The sequence below is a fragment of the Pyrus communis genome, chromosome 8 (assembly GCF_041283825.1).
Source record: "Pyrus communis isolate YQ-2024b chromosome 8, ASM4128382v1, whole genome shotgun sequence".
Lineage (NCBI taxonomy): Eukaryota > Viridiplantae > Streptophyta > Magnoliopsida > Rosales > Rosaceae > Pyrus > Pyrus communis.
The window spans coordinates 13,736,570-13,759,841 of record NC_142572.1 but is presented as its reverse complement, the minus strand read 5'-3'; the positions used below and the strand labels follow the sequence as shown (position 1 = coordinate 13,759,841).

General features: G+C 33.6%; 1 protein-coding gene, 1 long non-coding RNA gene and 1 pseudogene across 2 annotated transcripts; 2 read left to right on the top strand and 1 right to left on the bottom strand.

Moving 5' to 3' along the window:
* The first annotated feature begins 873 nt into the window (after positions 1–873).
* LOC148695140 (uncharacterized) lies at positions 874–2,488 on the top strand. The gene is made up of 5 exons (XR_015965733.1): positions 874–1,221; positions 1,344–1,397; positions 1,687–1,759; positions 1,868–1,987; positions 2,219–2,488. It is a non-coding gene; the product is annotated as an uncharacterized LOC148695140 (long non-coding RNA).
* A 1,466-nt stretch (positions 2,489–3,954) lies between these two features.
* LOC148695139 (protein FAR1-RELATED SEQUENCE 5-like) lies at positions 3,955–9,550 on the bottom strand (annotated as a pseudogene).
* Positions 9,551–16,959: 7,409 nt separating this feature from the next.
* On the top strand, positions 16,960–19,220 carry LOC137717288 (gibberellin 3-beta-dioxygenase 1-like). Its single transcript, XM_068456595.2, has 2 exons — positions 16,960–17,429; positions 18,653–19,220. The coding sequence occupies exons 1-2, from the start codon at positions 16,960–16,962 to the stop codon at positions 19,218–19,220; spliced, it is 1,038 nt and encodes a 345-aa protein (XP_068312696.2).
* The last annotated feature ends 4,052 nt before the right edge of the window (positions 19,221–23,272 follow it).

Here is a 23,272-nt window from a genome sequence, read left to right as displayed (position 1 = left end):
AGGTAAAGCCTATGTTCTGTACAAAGTCTTGGATTTTTTTATATGGGGTTTCATTTTTTTGTGCTTTTTTTTTTTTTTTTCCTCTCTTGAGAATATTAATATTGTTGAGTTATTAAATTCGACTATTGCATAGGTTAAATTTTACTTCGAATTGTAGTAATTGTCATACAAGTTTATATTTTTGTATAGAATTGTAGACAGTTTGAATTTTGGATGAGAGTTTAGATTATTATAAGTTGGTTCTGTAGCAAATTTATCCTACTTTGTATTTCAAAAATCGTAGGTTAGATTGTCTACTCTAGCTATACAATTCTTCCATGTTTTTAGATCATGGAATGAGTTTCTCATGCTGAGATTGTAACCCAATCAATAAGTAAGTGAAACACAGAAGTTCTATATTGCATGTTAGTTTTGATCCATTTCTAAAAAACCTATGCATGGTACAAGAAAAACATTTCTTTGCTGCAAAGAAGAGTGAAGTACTGAACAACAATGTGAAAAGTTGGGACCTAGAAAACAAGATATTTTTAATGTGTATTATAACTACATAGATGTAAATAAGATAATTTTTACATATCAATTGTTCTTTATAGAACAAAGGGATGTAAATAGATTTTGAGATTTTTATAGAACATATGGAACTGGAAAGAAGAATACCAAATGAAGTACTGATTTGTTGAGATATTTATTTTTGCTTGGAAAAAAATTGAGATATTGTGGATTATTACTGATATATATAAAACTATAAGCTTTTGAGATTGGGAGACAAAACCCACAAATTCAAATCAGACAAAAAATAAATAAAAAATTTAACAGACTTAAAGATCAAACTCCAAAAGGGTATTGAAAACAAGGCTTATTTGATCCATTTAGTGTGAAAGTTTTGAGCTTTGAAGAAGCAGAGGAGGAGAGTTTCCAGTCCATCTTCAAGTAAGCTTGGCAGCCACAGATCAGGGTGTGGAGAGGATGGAGAAAGTTATCCTGCTGATTAACAAGAGTCGCAACAGTAGCAGAATCCACCTCCACCTCAACAGATCTAAAACCTCCCATCCAAGCCAAGCGTAATCCAAAAAAAGGGCATACGGACTCGGATGGATTCCGCAGAGCTGGAGAAAGATACTGCCTCTAGAGATGAGTGGTTACTGATGTGTAGAAAGCAAATTGTTTTCTCGCAGATGATATTAATCAAAGATGACATTCATTATGGTCAAGTAAACTCAGGTTGGTTGAATAAATCACTCATGGAGTTTGTTTTACAAAAACTCTATTAATTTTGTTTTGACTGCAAATTTAATAGTTTTCTTAACATACAGTGTTATCAAATTCAATTTGCTCTTTTTCAGATTTTCCGCAGACCACATTTTTTCCCTTTGCAGCATTTTTGGTCTTTGAAAAGGGTATGTCATGTTTTTAACGTTTTGGGTTTTACATGTTACTTCGACTTTTATTGTCTGCCTCCTTGAGCATTACTTACATTCATTTTCCAGTGCTGGCTGATAAAAATTTATAAAATACTTAAGAATTTAATTAGAAAGTTAAAAATTTTAGCCATATTTTTAGTCATATGTTCTGTGTCATTCCAATTCAAAGATTGGAAAATGACTGAAATAATATTTTCTTCCTTCTGTTTTTTCAAATTTCTTTTTGGTCCAATTTTATATTTCATTTCTTTGTGACTTTTTGCAGAACTTGGAATCAGCTTTTTAGATAACATGGATGATGAATGTAAGAAACTCATACACAGAACAACTCCACCAAGGTATATGCGAATTAAAATCATAACTTGCGTCAATATAGAAGTATAAATTATTTTTTATCACACAACTTTGACAGAATAATTTGTCTCATAATTTAAAATATTGTACAGATTTTAGCTACCTGGCAATCAGTGACTAATATCACTTCCAAGAAGGCAAGATCAACATATGGCATGTCACAATAGTATATTTTTCACAAACAGATAGTAAAATTGTACACATCACATTAGGTAAGTTTCAATCCTTTTTACTTCCATTTTAACACATTTCTAATTAACATTTTGTTCTAAATTTTGATTAAACTTTATTTAAATGTTTGATTTGAGAATTCACAAGTCGAATTACCACCTCTCTCTCCACTCTCTCCCAAAACTCAATTTTGAACTTTTTATGCATCTTTTTTTTTTTTTTTTTTTTTTTTTTTTGAATCATTGCCTAACTGTCTTTATTACCTTTTGCAGTTGTATTCACAACTGTCCAAGACACCCTCTGGAATTTATCACAACACAAGGTCAATTTTTCCTTCTTTGGAAACACCTCAAGCTAGGAACAAGTCTGGTATCCAAGCTTTACATTCAACATTGTTTAGCATGTAGCAAACTTTGTTTGACTGGTATACTCTCAATACTGCATTTGTAAGTTATGCAGTTCTCATTAGTCCAACTTTTTGAATGAACAATTATCTTCTTCTTTGCACTTTGTAAGAATAGATTTTTCTCTTGGTATCCAAATTTGTCACATTCATAATAATACGTATAAATTGCATTGCCATTCGTAATTCTCTGTTTTCACTCAACATTATTTATGAAAATTGAAGCTATAAAATATCTCATTTAATTTTTAATCCCACAGCACCGCGCATGTATAAATTTCTAGTATATTTCTATTTCTTAAATAAATGGCAAAAAATCTTTAACGTGTTAGAAAAGGGTCGAGATTTCCAAATTTTCTTAAATTCAGGACATTTTTATATTTAAGTTTTTTTTTTTTTCAATCCGATTAAGAGAAAATTTGAACTCAATACATCTTTCAATATTGAAAAGATAATTATTACTAGACAAAGAAGTAGTTGGTTGATTAAAATTTGTATTATGTGTATCTTGTGATTCACATATATAATGATCATATATATGTTGAGAGTGTCAATCCCACGTTAAGAAAAGGAAGGATCTTGCATGTGGGATCTACCGTCCTTCTGTTCTTATTCAATTGAATTGGCTCCAATAAGATAATTCTGAACAGAAGAAATGGTATATATACATATACACATACATATACACATATACATATACATATATACATATACACATACATATACATACATACATACATACATATATATATATATATAGGGATAGGATCAAGGGAAAAATACATACACATACATATAATGATTCTTATTTATTCATTAAATGACATATATGCTTATATGGATTTTAACTAAATTAAAGATAAAATAAAACTGAAAAAAAAAAACATAAAATCTGGAAAATTAAAAAAGGAAGAAACTTTAATTGAAATTGGTTCTCCCATTTCCACTTCGATCAAGACTTGGATTCAGACTTTGAACCCTAATAAAAAAACCATTTTTTTTTTTTAAGACTTGGATTCATACTTCCTTTCTATATTTTGGCTCTCAGCAAATATTTTCTTCGTTCTGTCGGTAATTTTAAAAGAACAAATTGAATGGGAATACACAATATTATAGAAGTGATATTGGTATCACATAACATAAGAGAAAATACATCTTACATCTTTGTGTTTTAAGACGAGAGATTCCATATTCTGTGATCTTTTGAGAAATTTTGTTAGCAGTTCCCAGATGTAGTAATTTTGAAGAACCGAATTCAATTTTCTCAAATCATCAAAAGCAGGTGCACAAAAAGGCTTGGAATTAGGTCAAATGAAATAACATGAACAAGGGTAATATATTCAACTTCATGTAATTGCCATACAAATTAAAAACTTGAGTATTATCTCGGTCGTGATAGAAAATTAGCATCATTCTTCATGGTTGTCATTCTCCAAATCCTTTGATCATCAACATTCTTCATCATTGTGTAAAGAAACTATAACATATCAAAAAAAGATAATATGAGTTGGACGAAAACATGAAAAGTATTAAAAATGGTGTATCCAATAAACTAAAACTAATTCAAAGTAAATAAGTTCACTTGCCTTGATTTAATTTGCTGAATCAATCTTTTTTTCTCTTTGGACAATTTCTTGTATCATGTCCACTCCCAATCATCTTACATGTTTGACATTGCCTGCCCTTTTTCTCTTTGGATAACTCAAGACTACTTTTTATTCTTTTGGAACTACTAGATTTTCCTCGACTATTATCATCCTTTTTTCCTTGGTCTTTGAGACATTTGGATCCAAAAGCAATGTTTGAGAAGTGTTGTCAATGGACTGATCGGGCAAATCACCAGAATTTTGTAAATCATTGGTTTGAATCTCAGAAGCTTCTTCATTCAACGTAATATTGACTTCAACTTGAGATATTTTTTTTTTTTGACAATTCATCTAAAATCTTCCATGCAAATTGTATATGCCTCATTTGAAGATGCTACACAACAAGCTAATTTAGTAGCTCTAAGGCACATATGGATGAGTCTCAATGCCTCTGCTTGTTCTTGACTATCATTTCTTACCAGTTCTTCTGAATCCATAACCCTAAACTTGTTTGCTCCTTGCTTCCATCTTTCCATAATGAAGTGGGATGGTATGACATGAATGTCTAGACGAACAAGAACTTTAATAATATGTCGACAAAGCATTCCAATGAACTCAAAATTTTGGCATTTGTAGGTTCCCTCGTACGTTTGTAGATTGAACTTAACCAAAAATTCTTCAGCTTCACCAATTTTTTTCCTGACCACATACATATGGAACCAATTGACACTTCCCATATCTTCAACTTCGAGTCGATTGACATTTATTTGCTCTTCCTTGAACTTTTCAAACATTTTTCGAATATAAACTTTAGTTGTATGCTTCAAAAGGAATTCATCATCATCCACAATACGGTACTTATTCTTCGAAACAAAATCTTCAACACTTTCATTTGTCACAATCTTATTAATAGCTTGCTCACACTTGACAACAAATTCTTTAAGATTTGTCGTTGATGTAACAAAATCATCGAAAAATGCATTGATACACTACGTCCAATTGTATTCATCCTAGCAAAAAATGTGCCACGATTAAAAACTTGCACTCACGACTCATGTATTAGAGTTGGATGAGCCATTCATTTTCTTCCAATTCGTACTCCTTGTTTTTCCATTGTTGTTCAAATTCCTCTATTCTGTATGTCAACCTAATACACATTTTCATTGCAATCTTAAAACTTGATTTTTTTTATAATATATATGTGAAAATTTTTAAGCAATTTTTTTTTCTTAATATGCCAAAGGCAAAGGCGATGGCAAGCATTAGGAAATACCTGTGAAATTGCTGCTCCCATTACCAAATCTTGATCTGTGAGTATAGATATGGGATGACGACCTCCCATAGCTTCCAACCATGTCTCAAATAACCATAAAAATGTTTTCTCTGTCTCATATTGTAAAAGGGCACATCCAAATTGTATTGACTGAAAATGCTGACTTACTCCGGTAAACGGTGCAAATGGTATTTCATATTTGTTTGTTCTATATTTTGTTTCAAAATTGACTATATCTCCAAAATAATGATATGCCATTCGTGACCTAGAATCCACCCAAAAAAAAATTGGTGGCCCTTCCATTTTCATACATTGGATTGCATAAAAGAATTGTGGGTTTTTTGCTTGCTTTTTTCTAAAGTAATTGAGAATTGATTGCACATCTCTTCTTTCTAGTTTTCTGTGCTTGACATTTCTTAAATGGTTGTAACAATTTCTATTATCGAAATCGAAATTTTGAGCTCCCCAAAAAATTGATGGAACTTTACCAATATGTAAATTTCTCTATGAAATGCTTCTGTCAACTTCTTAACTGCATCAAGCATATGTCGATTGGACTTCATCATTATCCTTCGAGAAGGGGTAACTGGTTTGTGATTGTGAATGTCACTAAAAACTGACACTTTCCACTTGTTAGTCCATTTATCATGAACAACATGCATATTAGCCTCACACCCACATTTAAGTGTTGAACAACTTCTCTATCTTTTCCTCCCTTTCTTTCATTTCACATACCTCTTGTTCATCATTATCATTCATGTCATCTTCATTTTCAGACTGTATGTTGTATTTTCCTTGAGGTGGACAAACAAATTGTGCATTTGTCACCTCATTTGAACGTCGTCTAAACTTTGATGAAGTTTGAATACGAATCCAAAACCCTTCTTGTCAGCCATAATCTTCATAATAATTTCTTGCCACTTCCATTGTTTCAAAAATCATACCCACATATGGCATTTCTAATTCTTGATCAATTCTCCTTGGAGTGTGACAATTGCCTGTGTCACTTATTTCTTGAACTGGTGCTAACTCGACATCCTCAAGTTGAGGAATTTAAGGCTAGAAAAATAAATCTAAAAATACTACCATCCTGTTACTTAAAAATAAAATAACAACCATTATGTCTTAATCAATTACTCTGAACTAGTTTCACTCACCTTGTGAAGTGTAAAGCTTGGTGCTCCTATTTCCACAGTAAGCTCGCTAGAAAGATTAGAGATTGGTCTGACGTATGTCTTGTAGTCCTGCGCGAGTTCACGAACAAGGCGTTGAAACGGCAGCTTGCAGATCAAAAGCTTAGTGCGCTTTTGGTACTTTCGAATTTCACTATAAATTATCATAAAATTGAATTAGGGAACAATTCAAATAACAGAGTTGACTAGTGTAGTCAAAGATGACAAGTAATAAAAGAGAATGATACAACAAATATTTTAGAATGCAGGAAATGATAGAATTTTGGGTAGTAAGTAAATCACGTCAGCATTGTAGATTTGGCTGCATGATTTGTGTCCGTTTTATTCTCTTTAATAACGAGAATACATAGTTCAGATAACGAAATTCAAAGAACATAAGTTATATAACAAAATTCAAGAACACGATTCAGATGATGAAATTCAAATCAGACGATTAATACAACAAAATTCAAGAAGACAATTCAGAGGATATGAATTGAACATAATTGAGAACATCTGAAGAACGACAGTTCCAGGGTGGTAACGGTGAGCCACTTGAAACGTGGGTTGCAAGCCTTCGACAACACCTAGGTTTTGGAGGGGGATTTCTTTTGCACGACTAATATTAGTTAAAAGTCTATTTAGGGTTTCTTTTGCACGGTTACAATAGTTTCATGATTTTTTTTTGTTAGTGTTCAAAGTCTGAATCCAAGTCTTGATCGAAATGTGAATGGGAGAACCAATTTAAGTTAAATTATCTTCCCTTTTTAATTATATTTTCATTTTTCCAGATTTTATGTTTTTTTTTTTTTTTTCAGTTTTATTTTATCTTTAATATTAGTTAAAATCCACATAAGTATCCATGTCATTTAATGAATAAATAAGAACCCTTGGATGTCATGTAATCAAAGGGCTTGAAAAGAGTGTGAAAGTATTTGTCCCTTGATCCTATCCCATATATATTAATTAGGATCAAGGGACAAATATTTTTACACATATTTTTACACTTCTTTGTAGCATTGAGATTTTATAACATCTAAGGGTGCTTATTTATTCATTAAATGAAATGGATGCTTATGCTCACCATGTTTCAAAAATCCTTCAAGATTGATCCTTAATCTTACACTTTGTGATATGGCCAATTATTGCCTTAAAGCTATGTCTTTTTTTGGAGTAGTACAATGCATATATACATTGTTCTCATCCTCTACCAAGTGATGGAAAGTTTTTACAGATCATGTGCAAGGAAGTCACACCCTAAAACCATTGTCACAAATTCGTTGGGAAAGTCATATTGAAAGTGTTAAACCCATAAGAGAAAGCACTAAACAGATAAAAGATGCTTTAATTCACTTGGCATATACTAGTGAAGATCCTAAGTCCAGGAGTGAAGTCGAGTCCCTAGCAATTCCTGAGTTGGAGAATTTTGAATTCTTTAGGTATGGTTATATATGGCATAAATTATTGTTTGCTATTAATAATTTTGGCAAAGCTCTTCAAAAAGAAGACATGCATATTGATCAGTTAAAATGACCTATAACCGTTCTTGATCAGTATAGAGAACATGGATTTGAGAAGGCAATGAATGAAGCTAAGAAAATAGCAAGTGAGATAGGGATTGAACCTATTTTTCATGAGAAACACATCATTTGAAGAAAGAAACAGTTTGATGAGGGTGCTAGTGAAGCGGTGACACAATCAACTATTGAAACTTTTAGAGTCAATTACTTCCTTTATACAGTTGATCAAGCCCGTACTTCACTTGATATCAGATGTGAACAATTTCAAAAATATGAAGAAACTTTTGGGCTTTTGTTTAACTTGAAGAAGTTAAAAGCTGCAAAGAATGATAGTTTGAGGAGTTTTTGACATCCACATGGAGTGTAGAATGCTCTAGGATTTATTTTAAGTACTCTGCTTTGCACACCTTTATTTTTCCCTTTCATATTAGAACCATTGTCATAACCTTGTCTTCTTATGTCATCAACATCAAGTTTAAGAATGCTCAATGCACCTAAAAGCACATCAAAAAGTGTACTCCCTGTTGAGTCATGTATATTCAGAAATTCTAAAAAGAATTCTTCAACCTCTTTTTCGTAACATCCACACCGGATTATAAGAGACATTTGGTCTTCATGACTTGTATCTGGAGTGCAATCAAGTATTACCGAAATATATTTAGCCTCTTTGATTCTTGCTATGATTGCACTTTTGACCTCACTTGCCAACAGCTGTATCAATTCATTTTGAATCTTATGACCAAGATAATGATAATGAGTTTTACATGTATCAATACGTTGAATGTGCTCTTGCATAATAAGATCAAATTCAGCAACCATTTCAATAAAATTTAAAAAGTTTCCATTATTTTCTTCATACAACTTCTCATTGTCTAAACGACATGCTAAAGTAACTTTTGCAAGTCTTTTCACCACATCAATTATCCTCCATAACACTTGTCTCCAATGTTCTTTTTCTTTGTTGATTAGTTGTTGCACACTTTCATCAATTGTTTTACACTTTTGTAATCTTCTTTCCAACTCAATTTATATACTCATGTGATGAATGTGTTCCTTGCTAGTTTCATGAGTTGCAAGCTTATGAGCAATATTCTTCCAATCTTTGAAACCCTCATTATCCAGGTAAGTCTTGATTCCAGTTTTCTTGAATAACTTAAAACAAAAACAAAATACTTTATCCAAAAAAACTAAATATACTAGTCATTTCCTATCTTGCTTCTCCTCGTTAGCTCTTTTAGGGCATCTTTCCACTAACATATCTCTAAGATTTTGACCAATTGTATCCCAATTCCCTGGATCATCAATATTTAAAGGAAAAACTACTTCTTCACTTAAATCTTCAATGTGAGCATCCACGGACATATTCTCAATATCTTTCCCATTATGATTAGCTTCCACAACTCCATTTTCTTCTACATTCTCATTAGCTTGATCATGTTCTTCAATACCGGTCTCAATCAGAGATTCACCTTCTAGCTCTCCACTAACATAGTCAAATATAGGCTCATCTTGTTCCTCATTCACTGAACTGTCAGCTTGTTTTTTGAAATACCTACCAAGAGATCCAACTTGAGATCTTATTAATACTTCTTCCCTTTTCCTATTTTTTCTTTTTTGAGACCCAGAGAGATACTTTATAATAAGAGGCATGATAACTAATTCATTTTCAATCAAGAAACCACAACGCAACAATCAACTTTCAACTCAATATTAAGTCGATAAAGTCTTACAGAATAATAAAACCTAATTGACGAATAGAAGAAATTCTCTTATGCTTTTCCAAAATTCAGCATCACAAATTCACAATTCCCAAATATACCTAAATAAAACCAAGTAACAAAAACAATAACAATATCAAACCATTATCCATTGCCATACCATAGAAAAAAAAGTACCAATTACTCTAAAAGAAGAAAAAAAAAACTACATAACAGAAAGATTGATTACCTTGAATCACAATCTTCTAGATTTGTTACACTTGAATTCCATGTCCAATAGAATAAGGGAGGTTGAAATTTGAAGGAAAATAGAGAATTGCAAGAGACTCAAGGTTTATATAGTGTAGAGGAGGCAAAATATATGTGTTCTGTTTTTTGTGTTTGTTGTGGTTCTTTTTATATTGTGTATTTTCTTTATTGTTATTGGAGATTTAAAAGGGAAATATATATATATATATATATATAATTGCTATTAGATTAGGTTTCCTAATTACATTTGGATATGCTTTGGTTGGGGAGTTCGTGAAGGTTGTTTGGATATATGCTTGATTGGGTCTTCAACATGGCTTGTTTAGACTTTAATTTTATGAAATTAATTAAAAAAAAAAAACACCTCCATTGTGTTTCGAACCGGAGATGTGAGGCAACATCATTCAGTTTTCGCTACACCAGTAGGCTTTTTGTGTCTACCATCTTACTTTTACAGTATTTATATATCAATAGCTATATAAAAAAAAATTTGTGGCCCCAAAATCAGGGGCCTTAGGTGGCGCATTACCAGGCTACCATTAGGGTTGGCCCTGTGTCTAAGGACACGACTTCTATCTTCATCAACATCAATGAGCCCCCTACAACTACACTTCTAGTTGACTATTTCCCACAGAGATTTGGAATTAACGTTAATGTCGATGATCTTATTGAAATTCTAATTTGAGCTTACATTTTCACAAAGTCTTGCAATCACAAAGATGAAAAATCTAAGAGGAAACAAGCATTGCAGGAGAAGGAAGAAGAAGATGAAGCTATCAGAGGAGAGAGAAGTTTGTGATTGCTGCACTAAACATAGCAGTACACGCACATAGTCATTCCAACGGAAACATTCCTTTTACATGTTTAGATATGGCATCACAGCCTTACAATGTAGTTAGCAATATAAGCCTGACACTTGTCATCTATCAAAGACATACAAGACCTATAAATATTGATCTCATCAAGACCTTACACTTATCCCACTTAATTCAAAACAAACTATAGCTGTTAAGAATTAAATTGGATCAGGGAAGAATTTACATTTCAACATTCCCTTCTAAATTGTTAACTGGTTTAACTCCCAACAACCCTCTCAAGTAGTAAAACTGATCTTTAGACAATGCTTTTGTAAAAATATCAGCTACTTGCTCTTCAGACTTGCAATATCTCAAATCTACCACACCTTCTTGCAAAGCATCATGAATGAAATGATACTAGCGATTGATGTGTTTTGCATTCTGATGAAGAACATGATTTTTGGTTATTTGTAATGACATAAGTATTTTCCACCATCAGTAGTGTTGCTTATGTTTGCAATTCTCTAAAGTCCTCTAGTACAAACCTTAACCATATGACCTGAGTAGTAGCTTCATTTGCATTGACATACTCAGCTTTAGCTGTAAAAATGTTGTTTGATTAATGCACAAGAAAACACACCACTGCCAAAGGAAAAACTATAGGTGCTTTTCATGTCATCTTGACTCCCACTCCAATCACTATCATAATACCCTGTTAGCACAGCTTTTTTTCCCTTCTGATACTCAATGCCATAATTGATTATCATTGTATGTACCTCAAGACCATATTGTGAAATTGGATACTAGGCGGCATATTTTGCAAATAAAAGTTTAACTTTGCACAATAGACTATTCAAATGAGCTGGTCAACTAGTTATAAGTTAGTCAGTGATATGAAGTACAGTTGCAAGAACAAATCCTAACTGACCAATACGTTCAACTAATCAGTTTGCCCAGATTAGTTTCACAACAATAATTCCTAGACTTGAACACATTTACATATAAGTTCATTATGCAAACAATAATGACAAAGAATTTATGAATTAAAGTATGCTGGATTGACTAGTCAAGGTCACCAGTCAACTAAGTACAGATTTGTCAGTTAATTAAATGCAAATCTACAAATCAAACTTAGTTCATTATAGGTTATCCTAGTCAACAACAATCCAGTTCATTGCTCATAATATGCAGTGTAAACTTTGCCTCTAACACATCAAATAACAATTCACAGGAAACATGAAACATATGCAAATAAATAAGATATGTGGACAAGTTTAAAAGACAGAGCACAAGAAGTTTTTGGACGGAAAAACCCACGTCTGGGTTAAAAAACTGGAGACTCTACTAAGGCCAATCGAATTGTGTAAAAAGTATCACACAAAACTCGATTCCTAAATCTAGTCTAAGGAACAACTTTACCTTTGTGCAACCTTACCTTACACGAGAAGGATTCATTCGGTCTTTACGAAATGGTAGCTCCTTCTGAACTCTTCACCTTGTGGCACTTATATGAAAATGATGATAATGTGCTATCTAGATTCAATGACTAGTCAGTTTAGAGTTGAATGAAGAAATTGACGTGAATCTGAAAATGGGGTCTGTGTAAAGATTTGAAACGTGAAGAACTTGACCCCCAAATTAAAATAAAACCATGAAGACAATGCTACCCTAATATGCAATGATTGGATGTTTGATGCATGAACATGGTTTTGTGGCTAGGGTTTCAATGAACAATACAAGAGATAGCTCAAAGCTAAAAACCCTATACCTATGTATCCTCCTGAACTTTTATAGCTTTGTATCCTTTATTTCTTCTATCACCTCTGTAATAGAATCATATTCTTTAGACAAACTAATCAAGGGTTTTTGTATTCTTATTCATAGGATTTCATTCGATTTACCAGCTCAAGCAATTTTGTTATATAATATACCTAGACAAGGATTCATCATCTTGTATATGTGTATATTCAAATTCCCTACTAAGTGCTTCCAATTTTCTAGATCGTACCTTCTTATCTCCTCAAAATTCTTGTTGCAAAATCTCCTAAGCATCCTTTGTAGATCCTTGCAATGCGATTCTGAGAAAAATGTCATTGGAGACTGCATTTTGAATTAGTCCCAATGCCTTAGCATCCTTGGCAACAATTTCCTCCAATTCAAGCTTCTAAGCTGCCGTCAGAGTACTACCTTCCTCGTTCACTGGGCTTTCATACCTATGTTCAACCATATCCAAGATCTTGTGCGATTTAAAAATCGTACTCATCTTAATTCTCCAGAAATCATAAATCCATTGAAAATGGAAGCTCGAAGCTCACTCACTCTAGATCCAGTCATGTAAGACCAACTCAACAAGATAGAGGTTATCTTTGTTGGATTTTCCAATTTCTTTTTGGATTTCATGACGCCCAGATTTAGGTTCGAACCCGAGTTCTAGATACCATGTTGAAATTCTAATATGAGCTTATATACAGAGTCTTGCAATCACAAAGATGAAAAATCTAAGAGAAAACACGCATTGCAAAAGGAAGAGGAAGATGAAGCTAATCAGAGGAGAGAGAAGTTTGTTAGTGTTATACTAAACATTAGGGCTGGGAATGGGCCGGGCCGAGAGATTTTTGAGTTTGGGAACCGGACCTAACCTGGCCAGTTTGAAACGGGTTGGTTCGAGACGGGTCCATGGGTCCAATTACCTTTTTTTTTTTTTCGGTATTTTTTTGTTGGGTCTGACAATGGGCTGCTTTTTTTTTTATTACTAACAACACATTTACATTTACAAGAGAGGCCCACAGACAATACAAACCAACGAAACCAAGCCCAACATAAAAAACCCTAACAGCCTGTACTGCATCCTTTTCCACTGCTTCCTCCGCCGTTGCTGCCATCAGATAGACCACCAAACTCAAACCAGTGGCCTGAAATCAAACCAAATCGAGCCCCCAAAGTGGATAAAAAGAAGACTTCAACAAGTCTAGCCAGATCCTTTACAGCATGATTTTGCAAAGCTAAACTAAAATCAAAACCAAAACCAATTAAATCCAGAAAATTTAGAAATTATATCCCTAATTTCAGTAATCCAGAAATTTCAAAAATCCTAATTCGTAAGTCCTAAATCCCTGAACTCAAAAACCAAATAATTCAAAAACCCTAATTTAGAAATTACCTTAATTTGAGAGAAGATGATATGATATTTCGAATCACATGATGATGGTGGTGTTTTCGACGGCGGCGATGGGTGGTCACGTTTGGGAAGAGACAATGGCAATGGTGGTGTTCAGATGAGGATTCGACTCAAGTGGGAGAGGGGACTGAGAATCGAGAGGGATAAGAGTCAGTCTGGACTATGGGAAAAAAGAGATCGAGAAAAAGGACTCTAGGAGAGAGAGATCGAGAGGGAGGACTCTGGGAGAGTCTTCGAGAAAGATGTGATGTGTGTGAGGTTTATTAGATACGGTTTGGGCCGGGGGCCCATGAGTTTAGAAGATTGGATCCAGCCTGCTCCTCTGTTTGCTTGGACCCTACCCGACCCACCCCGTTTTGTGTATAAAATAATATGGACCCGCTCCGTACCCACCCCGAACCGCTAATACTCGCCCCTACCCGCAGGCCTAGGGCCTATTTGCTCACCCCTACTAAACATAGTAGTGCACGCACACATTCGTTCCAACAGAAACAATTCCTTTTACATGTTTAGAGATGACATCACAACCTTACAATGTAGTCAGCAATATGAGCTTGACACTTGTCATCTATCAAAGACATATAAGTCTTACAAATACATCAAGACCTTACACGTCCAACTTAATTCAAAACGAACTATAACTGTGAAGAATTAAATTAAAGGAAAACTAATGAAAATGGTTTAAAAACTTCGAGTTTTAACGATAATGACAAAATAAAGAGTAAAGTGAATAGTACCAGGATTGACTTTTTAGTATAAAAATGTGGTTTTTTTTGTTAAAGTGAACAGTACCATGAGTTTTTCGTTAAAGTCCCCTTAAATTAAACTAATGAAGAATTTACATTTCAACACTTCTCAAACAAGAAACATTTCTAGTTGGCGAACAAAGAATGTGTGGCATAGAAATTGATCTGTACTATTTTTAGTCTGTAAAGGATCATGAATTTTTTTATTTTCGATTTGAAGAAGCAATTATCATATATATATTAAAAGAACAAGGCTCACAGTGTTTACGGAAGAGCCATGAAGGCTGTAGAATTTCAAAAGATGCAATCAAGCAATTGTTTTTGTATCTTTATGCATACAGTGTTTATGGACAACACAATTAGTTTTTGTATTTTTGTATCTGAATGTTGATATCAATTCCAACTGACACAATATTTGCACGCAGACTATTAACAATAATTTAACCACAACCTAATTTCATGGTGTTAATCATTTGATTTTTAGTATCTAAAGTACTTTTGTTCAATATTCTCTGCTTGGATTTTGGGAAAAATCAGAAAAGGGCACAAAATATTAAAATAGTTATTTGAAGCTATGCATGCAGCATGCATGTTCCTTGTTAAGTTTAAAATTTTCTATTTACATTTTTCTTTCGATATATTCAAGATTACGAGTTTTCTCTTGCCATTTTATTATATTTTTTTTACATGTAAAACTAACATTAAATCTTAAATTACATTCTCAACTGCATATCTATAAGAACAACACGTACATAAATTATTAGATAACCCTATTTCCCTTTAACTCTGGAGAATAAAAATTGATAGAAAAATAAAACACAAAAAAGGTTGAGCTTAGGATCAAAGATTCGACCCCTCCGTTGAGACAAAAAAAAAAAAAGATAAAAAAAAGATAAAAATGATAAAAAAATAAAAAATAAAAAATTTGATTGCTATAGTGATCAGAACCCTTATAAATCATCATATCACCCTTATAGATCCGTCATTTTATTGAGATTAGTTAGTTTAGTACTTGAAAGTTGTATTAGAGCAGTTGCATAAAAATGTATGTTTTTTTTAACTTATTCGAATTTTGAAATGCAAATAATTCCATTTCTTTAACTTTTGGTGCTAGGTATATAGTATAGTAGTTATCTCTACCTAATGAACTGTTTTAGAGCAATGGACTAAAATGATAAGAAACTAAGTTTTGATTGCCAAATTGATCCGACGTTTTTTTTTATTATTATTATTATTTTTAAAATTTGTTAGTTCAACAATCAATTTCTAATTTTTTTTTTATTTTTTTTTTATGGATACCCCATCATGGAAAGCATGTATAGTGTGGGATCCCATCTCTCCTTACTCATTTGTATTTTTCCTACTTGTGACAAGGCATGATTACATTTATTCACAAAAGCAAAAAAGGGCGTCCTCCTTATCATGGGACAATGGAACCGTTCTTTTTTATAATCTTTGGAGATGTTACACATTGTTGAATTGTCGTTCCTTCTTTTGTCCCATTCAACCATAAATATATCCCATAATATCTCCAAAACCACAGCGGACATACTTTGTGAACAACAGCCGCCCTTACCCAACTGTACATCATTTGGACTTACTCCCCTCGAAATCCAAATTTGGATTCTAGTATTATTAGTTCATGTCATTGAACCGTTAATACGACAAAAGCTTGTGGCAAGTGATTAGAGTAATGTTAAGCTGACTGCATATTTGTATTACGTTGACATGGCATTCAATAAGATAATTAAACATGTTAATTAATATGAAAGTATATATCAAGAAAATTGTTATTGACACTTCAAAATCTCACTTTACATTCCAAAGTTTTTATAATTCGAAAGAAAAATACATTTATGAGAACTGTAAAATAAAATTTTTGAAACGCTAATAACAATTCCTTATATCAATTGCCACGTAAGATATACATATACATTGAACATGCATCGAATGTGATCCAGACACATTATATTTCATCTATATCAGACGACTAAAAGCTTTTCAAGTAAAAACCTAAGCAATCATCTGTATGTAGAATGTCATATATCCCTATTGGATATCCCATCCATGTGGGGTTTTCAGATTTCATAATAATTAACATGCATGTACATGATACATGCATATGTTTATATCTATAGAAGGTAATATATATATATATATATATATATATATATATATATATATATATATATAAGATTATCTTCCATAAAAGATCAGATACCCTTCCATGTTAGATTCTTAGTCATACATATTTCTCTCTTATCTTCATGTATATATATAAATCTGTGTGTATAAATCCAATCAACAAATGCCAACAAATTGATCTCACTAAACCTTGATTTTTTTCATCTTGTTTCTCCTAATATTTCCAATGGGTGCTATATCAGATCCCTATGAAGCCCATCTCCATCATATCATCCCCATCGACTTTAACACAATCCAGACATTGCCTGAATCGCATGTATGGCATGATCACTCCGATGAGTCTTCATCTAGGGTACCCTCCGCCGACCCGTTATTTGTACCCGTCATTGACCTCATGGACCCGGAGGCTCCAAGTCTCATGATCCAGGCATGTGAGGAATGGGGTATCTTTCAGGTGATAGGTCATGGCCTTACAAAACTCATGGACGATGTGGAGTCTAAAGCTGAAAAATTGTTTGGTCTTCCTGTTGACCAAAAACTGAAAGCCCTACGATCTCCAGGTGGGGCTACTGGGTATGGTCGTCCTCATATATCGCCATTTTTTGACAAACATATGTGGCACGAAGGGTTTACTATCATGGGGTCTCCAGTCGATCATGCTAAGCAACTTTGGCCCCAAGACTATCAAGGCTTTTGGTAAGTCCTCCATGCATTTCCATGCACGTACGCAAAATGACAAAATTAATTATACTCTCATTATAAAGTTTGTCATGCTTTCTGTTTGGGATATGTTTGGAGCAACTTTGAGTAAAATTTTGTTTTGAGGGGCATATAGGTTTCTATCCAGAAACGAAACATATCTACTTAATGGGTTCAATAATTTACATAAGAATAGACAGTCACTTACCCTTCTGCCTTGCTCTTATCAGTGTTTTAAAAGACTTGCCTTGGGGTGTGCCTAGGCGGCCTTGAAGGCGGGGCTACACCATTTTTGCCTCTGTTTTAAGGGAGTCGACGAAATACATGCCTAGGCTTCTTGAGGCGTGCCTGAGGCGTCGATTTGGCGTCCCTTTTTCTTTTTTTAAGTTTCAAGAATCTAGAAATTTTTGAGAGTTGCAGAGTTGTTTTGAGTTGCAGGCCATGAACACCAACGAAGGAGATGAAGAAGATGAAGAAGACAACTAGGTTTTTTAGGCTGTGTTGGTGTTTTTAATTTTTTTTTAATGCTTAAACTGACCCCACTTTGCCACATTTATTATCCCATTGTCTTCACTTTTTTAAAAACTAATCCCCTTTTAAAAACATTTATTACCCCACTATCTCTTTTCTCTTCACTTTTTATTTCTAATATTTATTTTCTCATATACTAGATATATATTAGATGAGCATTGATATGTTTTTGCTTTTATTATTTTCGTGAATATTCTCATGATTGGATGTAGAAAAGAAAACACCTTTTTATTTGGATTATTATTTTCTTAATGTTATATTATTCTTTTTAAAAATGTTCTTTATAGTTTTTCCTTATTTCTCTTTTTTTTAAGACTACCTATCCCACCCAAATATTATCCAAAACTCTCATATAATAGGCACTTACTTAAAGTAGATGTTAGAAATTGATTAATTTGATTGTTTGATTAAACTTGGTTATATGAGTTAAACTTGTTTGTGACTATTATATTTTTATATGTATAAAATATGTATTAAAAAGTTAGGTCTCAGCCTTATGCCTTAAGGCTTTTGCTTAGGCGGGGCTATCCATCAAACGCCTCGCCCATGCCTTCGCCTTTTAAAACATTGGCTCTTATAAAGGAAAACATAAAAAAAAATTGAAAGATATGTTACGTACTATATACCATATAAGTGTTACATTTAATCAAACTTCAAGTTACATTAAGTTTTCTAATTTATTTTTGCAGTGACACAATGGACGATTATCAGAACCAAATGAAGGCATTAGCACAGAAACTAATCCACATTTTCTTCAAATCTTTGGACATTAATTTTGAAGAATTTGATTGGCTTAATGACAGTGGGTTAAGTAGTCCGAGCACTGCTTTGCAACTAAACTCCTACCCGCCCTGCCCTGATCCTACTCGAGCCCTGGGCATGGCAACACACACAGACACATCCCTGGTCACCATTGTCCAACAATCCAAAACCAGCGGTCTCCAAGTCTTCAAAGACGGAGCCGGGTGGGTTCTGGTACAACCCATACCCGGTGCCCTAACTGTTAACCTTGGTGACTATCTCCACATTCTCTCCAATGGGATGTTTACAAGTGTCCGTCATCGTGTTGTGGTGAACCAGCAGATCCAGCGATTTTCCATGGCCTACTTTTATTCTCCACCAAGGGATTTTACAGTCTCCCCGGTTCTCTCTAGGGTTCTGGAAAAAGTGCCTAAGTACCGTTCACTCACAGTGAAGGAATATGTCGATATCAAGGGGAAGCATCTTGAAAAGGCATTTTCTTTGATTCAAAATTAGTGCAGCTGATTAATCTTTATATTTTAGAACAAATTTGAGGGAGATTATTAATTTATTGTTAGTTTTTCCTCTTCTCTCTAGCATACACAGATTGCTTACTTCCTGTAGTTCTTTTAGGAATCCGATTGGTCAGAGCTGGATTATATTACAATGCATTATATGGTTACATTGCAATGTTTATTTTGATTACTAGTCTAATAACGTAGATACTATTATGTCATTTTCAACTAAAAAACAAATGATACCGAGGACAGAAAAAATCAAACACATAATTTCGGGTGCAAAATATTCAAAATCCTTTGAGCTAATGGATAATCATTCTCATATAGTGTTAATCAATGTCAATTTAGCTACATGATGAGAATGCTAAACAAACATGTCAAAAAAAAAAAAGATATCGTGCGTGCATGTTATTTCTTTTAACTTCCGGAAGATTTATACCTATGATTGGACCGCATGAACATATAGATGAATTGATCGAGGGCGACATCCTTACGAACTCTATTGGAAAAGACAAAATCTAGCCATGTTCTCATGCAAAGGTATAATACCGAATTTGACTCATTGTCTAACTTTTCGGTCGAAATTTCAATTAAAAAGCCTAGTGTAATTGGTTAACTATATATTATTAATTTAGTGACAACTAACACAAACGGTTATTCAAATGTTACATATTAATACGTTAAATTTAGAAAGAAAAAAAAATTGTTCAAGCAAAGGACAAGTTGTCTTCATGCGGAGACATGCAAGTTTGCGGAGGGAACCACATCATATATAGGTAAACTTGAAGACTCATTTGGAAGTGTATTTGAAATGACTAAAAATATTTTTAGAAAAATGTTTTGAGTTTCAAAAGCACTTGTAGGAAGCACTTCAAGTGTTTTTTTTTTTTTTTTATGATTATTGACTTTTTTTACTAAATATTGGTTGAAAAACTTTTATACCAAAATTATTTTCAGCTATTTTAAAAATAATTCCAAACGAGCCATTTTCAAAGTATAAGATCCTATTTATTTTGTTGTATTATGTTGTATTTTATTTCTCTGATGTTCTGAAATTATGAAAATGCCCCTAAAAGGGCTAAATGGAAATTATAAAAGCTTAATTTCCACCAAAAGACTCACCGTCACTTGTAGACTATGAGTCAAGCCTTTCGTGCTCGAATCTACCTCGAAGTGAGAAGATTTGAAACCTTGATTTTCAAGCCTAGACTTTCCGGCCGAAATCGGCAACTTTAGTGAAATTCAGTTTAGTTTTGGACGCTAACCGATTTCTGAAATTTTTTTGGCCAAAAACCTAGATTCTGGCGAAGATCTGGCCGACAGACAGCGGCGAGCAGAGGCTTCGACGATCGGCATGAGGTAGGAGACGACTGGATAATCTGTAATGACGATGGAATATTATCTAACGGTGTCAACACATTACGTTAACTGAAGGTATATTCCTTCCCTGAATATTCTTTCACACAGACAAAATATTCTTTCCGAACAAAGGCGACGAAAAATTCCACCGATGGCGCTTAACGACTAACGACTAGTACGTGAACCTAGTTTTAAGTACTTCAATCCCCGTGATGAGCAAACAAACGGAATTTCAAGACTTTTTCTTAGTATCTACGAGAAGTAGTATAGTGGCTTCACATATAGAAGAGACTTATCCAGAGGAGTTTGGAGGCCAAGCAAGACAAGTGGGGTACAACCCGACGACGTATCAATGAGTGAGCTTTGTTTTTAAACATATATTATATAATTAAATTTCCATAATGACTTTTTATGTAGTGTTTTACAACATGCTATGCTTTTACTTATAAATACAAGTGCTAGTGATGATGTTGAGGTTTATGAAATAATGATGGATCATACCTATTTTATATGCTCATCATTCATGCTTACGCCGAAGTTTATAGTTCTCGTTCGGGTCAGGACTAACTTCACGTGTATATTCACATTGCACTATTACGTTTTCATTGTGTCCTTCGTAAGTGCCCACTTGTACTAGTTGCTTTTGCATCTAGAACTCGTATGGGACGTGCTTAGCGCCAATTTCACGTGAATGTAGTACTTCAACATAGATTATTACACCTGGATTTGGATCCTCTCCAGATCCCCTCCCTAGGGATCCTGGGGATCAAGGCACAAGGACCGGTCATCAAAGATCGTGCGGCCACAATTAAATGTTTTTTACGCAAAACGAGATTGCTTTACTTTTAAAGATATAAAAAGCATTTAATTTTGACCGCACGATCTTTGATGAACGGTCCTTGTGCCTTGATCCCCGAGATCCTCAGGGAGGAGATCCAAATCCATTACACTCAGCCTACTTTCTACACGGACTTCTGTGTCTGCATTTTTTATGAGCATATTGAGTTATTTTTTATTTACCTGTATCATTATCACAATTGCTTTTATGCATTCACTTTGATTTTCATACTTATTTGCGGTATTCTTTTGGAAACTATACATATTTTACAGTAAGGGGTAACTATGTTATGAAAAGTAAAGAATTTAATAAATTCTTATTTTTGCTCACTCACACTTTCTGTTTTGCGTCCCTCTATGACTTAGTAGTAGGATTATGTAAAGAGCAAGGGATCATTAGCAGGTTTTGACATTCACTTTTGATAATGTAAAAATTATATTTCTTGTTAGTTGTGTAATATCCATCCTACGAGAAATTTTTCTGGGTTCAGAGCACGTGGTCACCACTAATATCATCCAACATCTGGCAAAAAAATTACCTGAGTTAAATGCGTTTCGGCTTCCCAAAAATATAATCAAATCCATTTTGGATCAACTTCCTTTATTATTCCTAGTATTCATTATTTCATTTCTCAGATAAGAATTTATTTGATCAAAGAAATAAAAAACCAGAGTTCTATCCACAGTCCACCACCTCCGCCGCCACAACAGCCCCTGGACAAAAGTGAACGCCGGTGAATGCACCAGCTCTTGAGTTGCGGCCGACCATTTTTGTCGAAGTAAGAGTGGGATAAAGAGAGGGAAGAGGAGAAAGATTAGTAAGATAAAGTTGCCGATAAAATCCACGACCAGCGATGGAGGTGGTGGTTGCTTTGTGATGGGAGCTTGGGGTCAATGGTATGGAATATTGTTGAATACACTTCACATACTTAATACACCTCATATTTTCTTTTTTAATTAAAATGTATCTTAATATACCCCACATCCTTTCCTATAGTACCCTCACAGCCCAACTCTCAACATACATCTTAAATTTCCTACCTACACCTCACATTTTCTACCTACACCCTACCCTACACTCTTCACATTTTAGATGCAAATACATAAGGTCAACCAAAGATCTTATTTGTTTCTTCGAATAGGTGGTTTCTAAGTTGTTTCTCCTCCCTGTCAAATAATAAAGATAAAGATTTGAGAATCAGCATTAATGGAAAGAAAGAAAGAAAAAAAATTAAGAATCCATCGGCAAAAAGGGATTTAGAAATGCATAGCATAATGGTTTTGCATTAACTTGATGAACACTATTTTTGGATTGCTTCAAACTTTTCCAGAAGCTAGCCTACTCTTTGATAATGAAAAAACCATGAAATTCGGCAAAAAGCTAAATAAAACTACCATGATATTCAGCATGAGCTTGCCTAAACCTTTAAAATTTGCTACTTCCCTCCATTGCTTCACAAAATTCTAACCACATCAGAAGAAATAAAACATTAATATTAGTTTCCTCCCGTCTCATTAGAACTTAATTACCGTAAAAACCACTAATAAAATAAAGCATGTATAAAAGATTGTTGTTGTATGAAACATTTTGTGGTGCTTAAAAGGTCTGAAAGAAAGTAAGCCCAAACTAACCTTAAAAATCTGCAAATTGACAATTGTATGCTATTTGTCTAAGTCTAATAAGAAAGATTTTTTTTGGTATGACAATTCTTGTCACAAAGCTTCGGGTTTCTGGCGAATAAGCTAGCATGTCTCATTGCCAAACTTGAGACAGCAATTTAACATGGTAAATTGTTACATGTAACGGGCAGAAGGTGAGAGTTGTTTTGAGAGTTGAAGAAGATAAATAATCTT